Genomic DNA, 9,993 nt, shown 5'->3' on the forward strand with positions numbered 1-9,993 from the left:
GTAACAGGGAAGACACAAAATTAAATTTATATAATATAGAAAGAGTAGGAGATGAAAAATGACTTAGAAAGGTATGATTAGAATTTGGTCAAGTGACCTTTGCTCTTCACTAATAGCCTATTTAAACCTAAACAAGAGGTTATTTCATCCAAATTGTGTAGAGAAAAATAGCTCTTTTTCTTTTTTGTTCCTAATTGAATTATAAATGCTTATACTATTTAGTTTGACATTTTGTTATATATAATATGTAATAATGGATTGTAAAATTAATATTCATGAGAATTTGAGTGATGCTTATTGTGCTCAATGAGTAGACTTTTGTTGGGTTGGTATACTTTTTTTATTTATTAAAATTAAGAAAATGTTACTATGGGTAGAGATGAATTGAGTCCATTGGTATTGCCCTATTGGGGCATCCAACAATGAGTAGTTTTTCAACTTATCACTAAAATCAAATCACGCCTACAACATGGTGGAATTCCAATTCACACTTTGAGTTATTTTTTCTTTTATAAAGTTTTTAGATTTGGATTAAAATGTGATTTGGTATCTTAAATAAGGTTTTATTTCATGTAACAAATGTGTCAGGATGGCCGAGTGGTCTAAGGCGCCAGACTCAAGTTCTGGTTCTCGTGAGAGAGCGTGGGTTCGAATCCCACTTCTGACAATATTTTGGGTTACATTTTTAGATTCATGTTAAGAGTATAGATGTTAGATTAGAAAGTTTATAATTTGACTTAAAAACATTTCGAGACCTAAGTTTAAAATATTAGGTGGAAGACTCCAAATTTTAGGTTAAACAATACCCACGTATCTATAATTTTTCTTTCTAATTTATTTTTTAGATTCTTGGTTAAATAACACATTAGTAATACTTTTTCCTTTCCTTTTGTTCAAATCTAGTATTTCCTACTAGTTGTCGTACACATAGAGCCTCTTCTTAACAAAATTTTAGTACACTTCAAACCATGTCTTAAAATCGAGATTACAAAATGATATTTTAAAACTTAGAAACCAAATAAACACATTCTTCTTATAACCAAACACCACTTGTACTTAGTTATGATTAGTTTATCTAATGGGTATATTGGTTGAATTGTAGACATATTAACCTAAAATTGTAAACCAGAACCAAACTCTTTCATGGCAAGTAAGTATAGATTAGATGTTAGGTTTCCCGTATAGTTAGTGCACATAAAAACAACATACAAGTTGGGTGAAAATGTAAGCCTCTGAATCAGCAGCAAACACATCATTCCAAAGTTTCATGTGCCAAATCGCCAAGTGTTGGCAACAAGAAAGGCCTTCCTCTCTTTTTAGATAACTCTCCCACCTTCCCTTCCTATTCATTCTTCCATATTAATTCCAATAATCAAACACTTTCTTTCTTTCTTTCTTCCTCCCCTTTTTAGCCATCATTTACAAACCGTCTTAAACAAAAAAAAGAAAAAAGAAAAAAAATGTGTTATCCAACCCTTCCCTTTCACAGACCCACCGCCTTCAGCTTCGCCAGCCACGGAAGGTCGGTTGTAGCGGCGGTGGAAGAGGCCGTCCGGCAGCAGAGAAGTGGCGGTGGATACAAGTGTATTTGCTCGCCGACGACTCACCCAGGTTCTTTCAAATGTAGATTTCATCAAGGAGATTATAAATGGGTTAGTCGGTCCACAACATCAAAAGCAAAAACCAACATAGTTTAACTTTCGAAATATTTGTATAAATTCATACATATATACACAAAACTTGTAAGTTACGTATAGATGAGATATGTGGATAGGCTCTGGTTTTTTAAATTTGTTGTGTTGGTGGGTTAGAATTGTGTTGAAATCAGGTGAATTAAATGAAAGTTTTCTTTTTCTTTGACATTAATTATGATGTGATGAATGGTGTTGATCATAAGCTTCCCAAACAGAGGAACTTATGCAACTATGTGTACTGTTACAAACGTGGCATGTTATGTAGATTGTTACTTTAGAAAAAGAAGACAATTATTTGTTTCCAACATTTATACAAACAATTATTCTTTAATTAACCTAAACAACGCATTAGTTAGTAATAAACATAAATTAAAACAAAACAAGAGAAAGTAAAAACTGGCTTTCTTTTCATTGTCTATCTGTCTGTCTCCAATTACTTCATTTTTGGTACCAAACTTGAAGCCCACGTTATAGTTCTGTATGTAATTATAATGTTTTATAGTGTTATGTTACTTTAGTATAAGTTTATATGACAAGCAGCAGCAAGAAGAATCAAGAAAAGCACCTTTAACTTGCTGTCTCTGTGTTCATCCTTGTGTTGTTGTTTGATTTTGTGGCCCATTGGGCATTGGCTGTGATATTGATTTCAAGTGCCTATACATGCGTGAACAAGCAAGAGAGAACTCGAACAATGCCCTGAAAAGCTCTGGCAACTGATTTTTTAGGCTCCCCAAAGACTTTTCCCTTACATGGAGGCATAGTTTTTGGTGTTCTTCCCTTTCCTCCTCCAGCTTCTTCTCCACGGCCTCTACTGCAGCTTGCCGCTCTGCAATGGCATCTTTGTCGGCAGGTTCTTCCATGTCCACTTCATCGGCATTTGAACCTCTCCGTTGCACATACTTCTTCTGCCAGTCCTTGAATTGCTTACTTTTCCGGGCAAGCTCCTTCTCGGTCTCCTGACATTTTAGCTTCAACTTCATCTCTTCCTCCTGGCTTTGCATAATGGTGTGAATCACAGTTGCAAAAGTGAATATGGCGTTTCTTAGGACCTCGTCGGGGAGCTTCTCGAGATGGTCTTGCCAAGCGTGAAGGAGAATTTGAATTGGAGGGCTGCGAACCCTTGGAGGAGAAGAAACCTTCTCCTTCAAGCTGCTTTCAGTAGGGATCAGATTCAATCTCAACCAATTTGAGAGTGCTTTGATGTAATCTTTTTGACGGTTTACAAGCTTCTCCAATTGAGAGTGCCACTCTTGCACCACAGCCCAAAGCTGCACTGTTCGTTCATGGTGATGATCACTTGTTTCCTTTGGCGATTGAGAGATATCCAGCATTCGAAGAGCAGCCACAGCTTTCAATTGGCTACCATGGTGAAAATGCATGGTTTCCCACATACTAGCCATTCTACAATTCAACCCACAACTTGATTTAGTCTGACACATTACCTAAAACAAAATTATTATCAAACAGAATCAAAACTAATGAATTCATCGTGGTTTTACCCATTGATAAGGTGAACAAGTTTAGGGTACAATTGTTCATCACGAATGCGGTTGATTTCAGAGACAGTGGAATCCATCGATTGCATGTCCACAATGTATCTGGTGTGCAAATGGCTGACAGTGGCCTTAGCTTTCTCGATTGCTTCAAAATTGGAGCCCTTTTTCTTAAGTTTGTTGAGTGCAGCAACCTTCTTTTGATACTCAAACTTCATGATTTCACCTGCCTATCTAAGTAACAGTCAGAACTAGGGATTTTTTAAGTGCAATACAAGAACAAGAGACATTGAAGGATTCAAAAAATTTTAACCTTCACTTCCTCAAATAGTTTCTTCTCCCAAGCGAGCAATTTATCCAATACAGTGGCATGAGTTTCGTTCTCCTCTGTATCAAAACCATCATTCAAATCATCGTTGTTGGGTAACCCTCTAAATGATCTGTTCCATGTTATAACACGCATCACTCTAGCAGAATGATCGATATGTCCTGAGAGATCAAATTTCATAAATTGAAGTTCCTCTGTTCCTTCAAATGATTGAATGTTTAAATATGAATTTGACATGGAAATCGAGAGAAATACCTCGATTATCGGCAAAATTTGAGTGGAAATGAAGTCGAGTTGCTTCCAGCATCTTCGAAACATCGTGAGCACTTTCAGAGGCTTTAAGAAAATGATCATCAAGCTCCATGAAGATCTGTAGCAGATTAATACTCCCTTTAACGATCCTTTTACCCTCGCTCGAACCTGGATAACCTACTTGCTTCATCTTCTTCGACGTTTTCCCCGCCGAAGATGACGGCGGTTCTTCCCCGGATTTCTCCGTCGCCGCTCTCCGTTCTACCGTTTCCGTATTAGCGCCAAAATCCTCGACCCCGCTCAACGTCGGAGCTGGCATATTATCAACCGAGAACAGATAATCGTAGGTCGAATCCTGAGGCGACGGTACGGGAACACGACGGTTTTCGCTCGAAGGTGGAAATGGCGGAGGCGGACCGTTTTCTTCTTCCGCAAGCTCCCCAGGACCAGCTCTACCGCCACGTCCACTACCGTCTCTATTGCTTCTCCTCCTCCGCAGTGGACCAACGGAACATTCAATCTCAAAATCATTCTCATCCACCTCCTGAATAACCGGCTCCACACGCTTCGGTTCAACCTTCGACGCCTTTATTTCAAGCGGCATACCAGGGGAACCAGGAAGTGGAGGCGGCGGTGGAGGCAAGCTATTATAACCCGCGGCAGCAGCCGATTGAACAACAGAGGAGCCAGGGAGAGACGAGGGAGCAGGCGGGCCTTCACCATGAGCGTAATCACTCAAAACAGCGCCGGTATTCTTCAAGGACATGGCATAAGAAGAATGAGCCGCAGCAAATGCATTCCTGGCGGTGACAGCATCTTTCATGAACATCTTACGATCCTTACACCGAGAAACCACTTCTTCATTTTCGATCTTGGATTGAGAACAACCCATTGGAAAGCGGAATGAGAAAAACTAGAGTGAGAATAGAACATGAAGATGGGCGGAGCTTTAAGATGAATGAGAGAATCAAGATCCACTTTACGCTTGTGATGTTGTTCTTCGATAGGCGGAAAAAGCGAAGCGGTTTCTTTCATTCCTTCTTCGTTGCGTTTGTTCTTTAAGAGGGAAAAGGAAAAGGCGAAAAGAAGAGAAAAAGTCACATACACAGAAGGAATGAAGAGGATGATAGCATACGTCGTCGTTTCTAGGGCCTTCCTCCTCTTTCATATTTTCATATTCTATTTTTTGTGATTAAAAAAATGGAAATAATTGGTTTACGAAACTTAATGCAAAGGTTTTTTTTTTTTTTCTCTCTTTTTGATATTCTCTATTATTGTTGTTTTCATTGACGAGAGAATATGAATAATGTCTTTTCTTAAAAAAAAAAAAATGGGTAATGGAATTTGGTTCTCTTCCTATTTCTTTTCACTTTTAATCAAATTACAAATAAAGTAATTCTTTCTAAAACCTTTACAAACCTAATTCTCTTTCTCCTTTTTTCAAGGATGTATTTATCTATTCAATTGTGATAGATGTTACAAAGTATTTACTTCTTAAATATATATATATATTCATAAAAAATTATAAAAAACAATTATTTACACAAAATATAATTGGAAGAAATAACTTTCCATCTGTTGGAACATATTACATGTTAACTCACTTTACTAACATTTACATTCAAACATATCTTATAAGTATTATGATATGTGTTACGGATAAGCATTCATTTATAATATGATTTATTCTCTACTAAAAATTACGACAGTAATAAAAAAAAACTACAATAAACTAGTAACAGAAATTAAATTTAAGATTTATTGAAAGTTTAGAGACTAAAATTGAACAAACTTTAAAATAGAGGAACCAACGTTATATATTTTAACCCTATTTTTGGATATTTGTTTTAAATTTTCCAATAAAACTTAGGCATAGAAATGTGAAGAACATTTCCCCAATGTGAATATCGAAAATGAGGGAGGAAAAAAGAATGGACACTCTGACGAGGATTTTGCTCATTTTTATGAGGAGAGAAAATTTGTCTGTTAGTTCTAAGAAAAAAGTGGCCAATGATAAGAAGAGTGGGCCAATCATCAAATTCTTTGCATTAACGATTCCCAATGCTCTCTTCTTTCTTGTCCTAGATTCTCCGACAAGCCCTAAACTTCATAATCAAATTATAAACTTTAACCATATCAGTAAAAATGGCACTCAAAACATCATAATTCAACGTCAATTTATATACTCTTTAGAGCAATGCTGCTACTGCATTTTTTTTTTTTCTTTTTCTTTTTCTTTTTAGAAAAGAGCTACACAGTATATGATATGATATATCAAAGTATTTAGATAATACTCCAAACCTTTAGAAGAGTAAGTTGTCGGAAAGGATGATTAGAATTTTCCTATATAGAATTGCAAGTGTGCAATTGCTCTAGTTTCCAAGTAAAGAATCTTCTTCCTTTTCATTGCCAAGGAGCCCTTTTTACCATGACTTGAGAAATGATTTAACATTGTAACATGGTCTGTTACTATTATGGATCGATATCTTTTACTTCTCTTTCAGTGCTGCAATCCGAGCTGCGAGTTGGTCGTATTCTGGGAGCTTAGGATGAACGAAGGAATTTGTTCTAGTATGCTTTTTCATTGGCTCATTTTGATCTGGGGGAAATGATACTGCTCTGGATGTGGGCCTTTGATGTTCAATATTGTCTTTCTCTTGCTGTCTTTGTGGTTTAAGGTTGCTTTTTCCTCTACTTTTTGATTCTTGATTTGTTTTCTTCTTACTATATTGCATTAAAAGCCCATCTAATACTCTTTCTTCGTCATCCCTTGCACCTTTCTCTTCCCCTATCATGGTTTCTTTACCTTTGTTTCGAATTGAGCTAATCTTTTTCGTTACATCGACTGTGGAACTCCCAACGTCGTCAATGTTGATGTCCCTTGCAGGCTGTGGTTTCACAATTCTTCTCCTCACGGACCTCGGTTTCGGCTTCTCTTCTGTGGGTGACTTTGGATTACTTTCATCGTTTTCGATAGTTACTTTTCGAGGTAGTTCCTCTGCATTTGCTTCTGTTTTGATAGGTTTTGTCTTAAGGTAGGGAGGTTGGACAAATCTACGGTTGAAGGGTTTCTGATCTACTTCATCGCCCGAAACGCCTTTATGAACATCTTGATCAGTACTATCTCCTGTCGAGGTTTCGGTTGTGTTGCCTTCACTTCTACTATCAAAGATGGATTCATTATCACTATTGTTCTTGTTTCTCGGTGAGTTTGCCTTTTTTTCATACACTGGAACGGAAACAACCTTCGTTTTGTTTCTTTTGGTGGCTCCACTCCGTTCACCATCAAGCTGTGAAAAGAATAACCATTATTGCAGCAGATACAACCATCAATAGAATGAAGTGAGATTATCGACACAAAACCGAAACTCACTCGAATTACTTTAGCATTCACTCAACTCAATTGAAAACAGATAAAATTAGATACAAATTAAACAAACTTACTTCGTTTTCGGGAGGAGGAGTATACAGCTGCTGTTCAAGAGCCTTGGAATTCCAATCAATGGCTGTTTCCTGAGCTATCTCTTGGAGCAGCTGAATCTTCATCTCTTTAGTTTGAGTCGTTGTCCTCGACTTTTCGATAAACTAAAGCGAAAAGCAAGAACACCAAACAGTCTCTTAAGGATGATAAAAAGGAAGAAACTCCCGCAAGCAAGACAGTTGAGTTTTCATTCATGGATAAGAGCTACTAAGAACTACCTCTTTATTAGTAAATGATCCAAAGGAACTTCCATACTTCTCAGTAAAGAGATTTCGAAGCTCTCGCAATTCAGGCAAGTCAGCGAATCTCGCTGCAGCGTAAATTAACGTTGCAACCGATTCTTTGCATTCATCTGGACATTCACTGAAGAGAAACAAAAACATAGGAACAACATTTAAATCCATCCCAACGGATTCAAGCCTGAGAAAGAGAAATGTAATGAAAAAAATCCATGGTATCTATCAACCTCTCCTTATTCAGGACAGGAATTTGATTGGAGATTGTGCCACAAAACTCATCAATCAGTTCATAACATCTCAAGACATTTCGCTCAACAAGAAACCCTTCAGCCTATTTCACCAGTAACAAAAATAGATTAGCGACCAAAACCAGAGAAGATAAGCCCAAATTTCTCTTTAACAATAACTCAAGGTAAAAGAAGAATGTGGAAAGGGGGACAAAAGCTCTGTTCAGTGGTATCTAAAAGTAACACATAAAGCGAAACCACAGAAAAGAACTAAAACCAATAAAGACGAAATTAACCAGAGATCAAGAATCTAAAACCCATCTTAAGAACAGAATCCGTCAAGAAAATGAACTAACCCTGTTGTAAGCATTGTAATCGAGACGACTCTTGAGAAGTTCAACAATGTCGTTCTTCAAATACTTGAGAACCGCATTCTTCTTCTTCCGAGTAGTATCCAGTCGCGTCTTCGTCATCTTTACGCAAGACTTGCTACATTATTAACAAACAAAAAGAAACCCAGACAAAAAAAAAAAAAATCAGAACCAGAATCAGAATCAGAATTAAAAAATCAATCCCGAGGAGAAAAAGTTTTTTTAAAAAAAAGGCTGCAAAATACCATTTTGTGTAGAACTTAGGCTTCAAGAACATGTCGAACATTGTGATCGCAAAGCAAAATTGACAGGAAACGGAATTTTAGGTGTTAAAATAAGAAAGAAAACCGAAGAATCAGGGAAATGGGGAAGAATCCAAAACCCCCAACAACAAAGGCAAACAAGAATTTCCCAAATTGAAATCGGTAAGAATGTACTAAGAATCTAAAATCAAGAAACCCATAAGCACAAGAAACTAAAAAAAAAAAAAAAAAACAAACCAGACGCCAAGAAAGAACAACTCCGAATGAAGGACAGTTATAAGAAGAAATGAAAAGGATCTTCCTTCAAGACATAATAAAAATGAACGATGAATAATCAATCAACCAAATGGAAGAACATAAATGTAACACAGAAACGACAGAGAAAGAGAAAAAGAGAAGCTTAACGACAAAAACAAAAAGTTCCCCAAAAAAAAAAGGAGTAAAAGAAAAAAGCCCAAATGACAAAACAGCAAAAGAAAAGAAGAAATGTCAATGAAAAAGAAGAAGAAATTGGCCAAAAAAGGTAATGGAAGATCCCAGCTGTGAAGGAGGAAGACGAAGAAGAAGAAGGAAGGAGAAAAAAAAAGAAAGGGGGAGGTGCCACGTCGGACGAAGGCATTTCCAACTAAAATTAAAAACGCGCGGATCCATGAAAAGGGGTAGTGAAAAGACCATAAAACCCATCAATTTAATCTTGTAAATTATTAATTATTAATTATAGTTTCCTATTTTGTTGTGAAAATTCGTTGGTAAAAAGTAAATGAGCCAAGTCATTAGGAGAAGTAAATCCAAAGAGGTAATAAAAAAAGAAGACGAAGGGACGGAAATTTAGCGGGGAAGACAAAACGTGGAGCCGTCCGTTAATAGCTGGCATTCCTTAAAAGCCTTTCTTTCTACCTTTTCTCCACAATGACAGTTCTACCCTTCGTTACAATTCCGGCCACAATCTCTTCATCTCTTTTTTCTAAAAAACAATCCAATTAAATAATGCCCTTTCCCATTAATATTATAATTCAATTTTTAATTATTTATATATTAATTCCAAAACATATTACAAACAAACTATGAATTTAACCCACCCATTTACATTTTAATTATTTCTTTTTATCTATCCTTCCATTCCTCTCATTCGTTCATATATCATACTCAAGATGTTACATATTATAAAAAGTGTGTGTGTTATGATTTAGTATAGAGGAAGAATTTATATGTTTAGTTTGTTGGATCCATGTTGTGTTTTTCTTTTCATTTAAAGTTGAATACGAAGGAGAATTATTTTATAGAATTTGATTAATAAATAGTAAGATTAGTGAGTGTATGATTAGAATATTGACTAATTTGATTAGGTCTATGTGTTGGTAAGAGATTATGAGTCATCATTAAAGTTCAAAGGGTCTTTTTTTTTTTAGAACATTTGACAACCTTGTTTGATAAGATTTGAAGGGAAAATGATAAGCACATGTGAAAGTAGTTGACTTGATCAACAACATGTTGTGGTGTAGGGGAGTGGAATGAATAATAACAAATCAAAGGAATGAAAAGAGTAGGAAAGGAAAAAAGAGGTTGTTTTGATGTCATTTATTGTATTATTTTGGTTCACTCTCAATTTTAGTTTTATTTTAAATCTCATAACTCAAATGTGTTG

General features: G+C 36.2%; 2 protein-coding genes and 1 non-coding gene across 5 annotated transcripts; 1 reads left to right on the top strand and 2 right to left on the bottom strand.

The window, feature by feature from the left end:
- Positions 1-583: 583 nt before the first annotated feature.
- TRNAL-CAA lies at positions 584-667 on the top strand. Its single transcript has one exon. It is a non-coding gene; the product is annotated as a tRNA-Leu (tRNA).
- Positions 668-1,139: 472 nt separating this feature from the next.
- On the bottom strand, positions 1,140-4,930 carry LOC101222402 (nitrate regulatory gene2 protein). 3 transcript variants are annotated; one of them, XM_011661263.2, is made up of 5 exons: positions 3,771-4,930; positions 3,501-3,676; positions 3,194-3,417; positions 2,260-3,095; positions 1,140-2,170 (listed from the first exon to the last, which is right to left on the bottom strand). In XM_011661263.2, exons 1-4 carry the CDS (start codon positions 4,657-4,659, stop codon positions 2,282-2,284), a joined length of 2,103 nt encoding a protein of 700 aa, XP_011659565.1. In that variant the 5' UTR covers positions 4,660-4,930; the 3' UTR covers positions 1,140-2,170; positions 2,260-2,281. The 3 variants fall into 3 exon arrangements, with proteins under 3 accessions (XP_011659565.1, XP_004141776.1, XP_031744907.1); XM_004141728.3 differs by having other exon boundaries at positions 1,140-1,614; positions 3,771-4,928; XM_031889047.1 differs by having other exon boundaries at positions 1,140-3,095.
- Positions 4,931-5,873: 943 nt separating this feature from the next.
- On the bottom strand, positions 5,874-9,329 carry LOC101220202. Its single transcript, XM_004141800.3, has 6 exons — positions 8,331-9,329; positions 8,071-8,203; positions 7,715-7,818; positions 7,467-7,611; positions 7,212-7,352; positions 5,874-7,057 (listed from the first exon to the last, which is right to left on the bottom strand). The coding sequence occupies exons 1-6, from the start codon at positions 8,369-8,371 to the stop codon at positions 6,257-6,259; spliced, it is 1,365 nt and encodes a 454-aa protein (XP_004141848.1). The 5' UTR covers positions 8,372-9,329; the 3' UTR covers positions 5,874-6,256.
- Between the last annotated feature and the right edge of the window lie 664 nt (positions 9,330-9,993).

Source organism: Cucumis sativus, chromosome 7 (genome assembly GCF_000004075.3).
Source record: "Cucumis sativus cultivar 9930 chromosome 7, Cucumber_9930_V3, whole genome shotgun sequence".
NCBI classification, from domain to species: domain Eukaryota; kingdom Viridiplantae; phylum Streptophyta; class Magnoliopsida; order Cucurbitales; family Cucurbitaceae; genus Cucumis; species Cucumis sativus.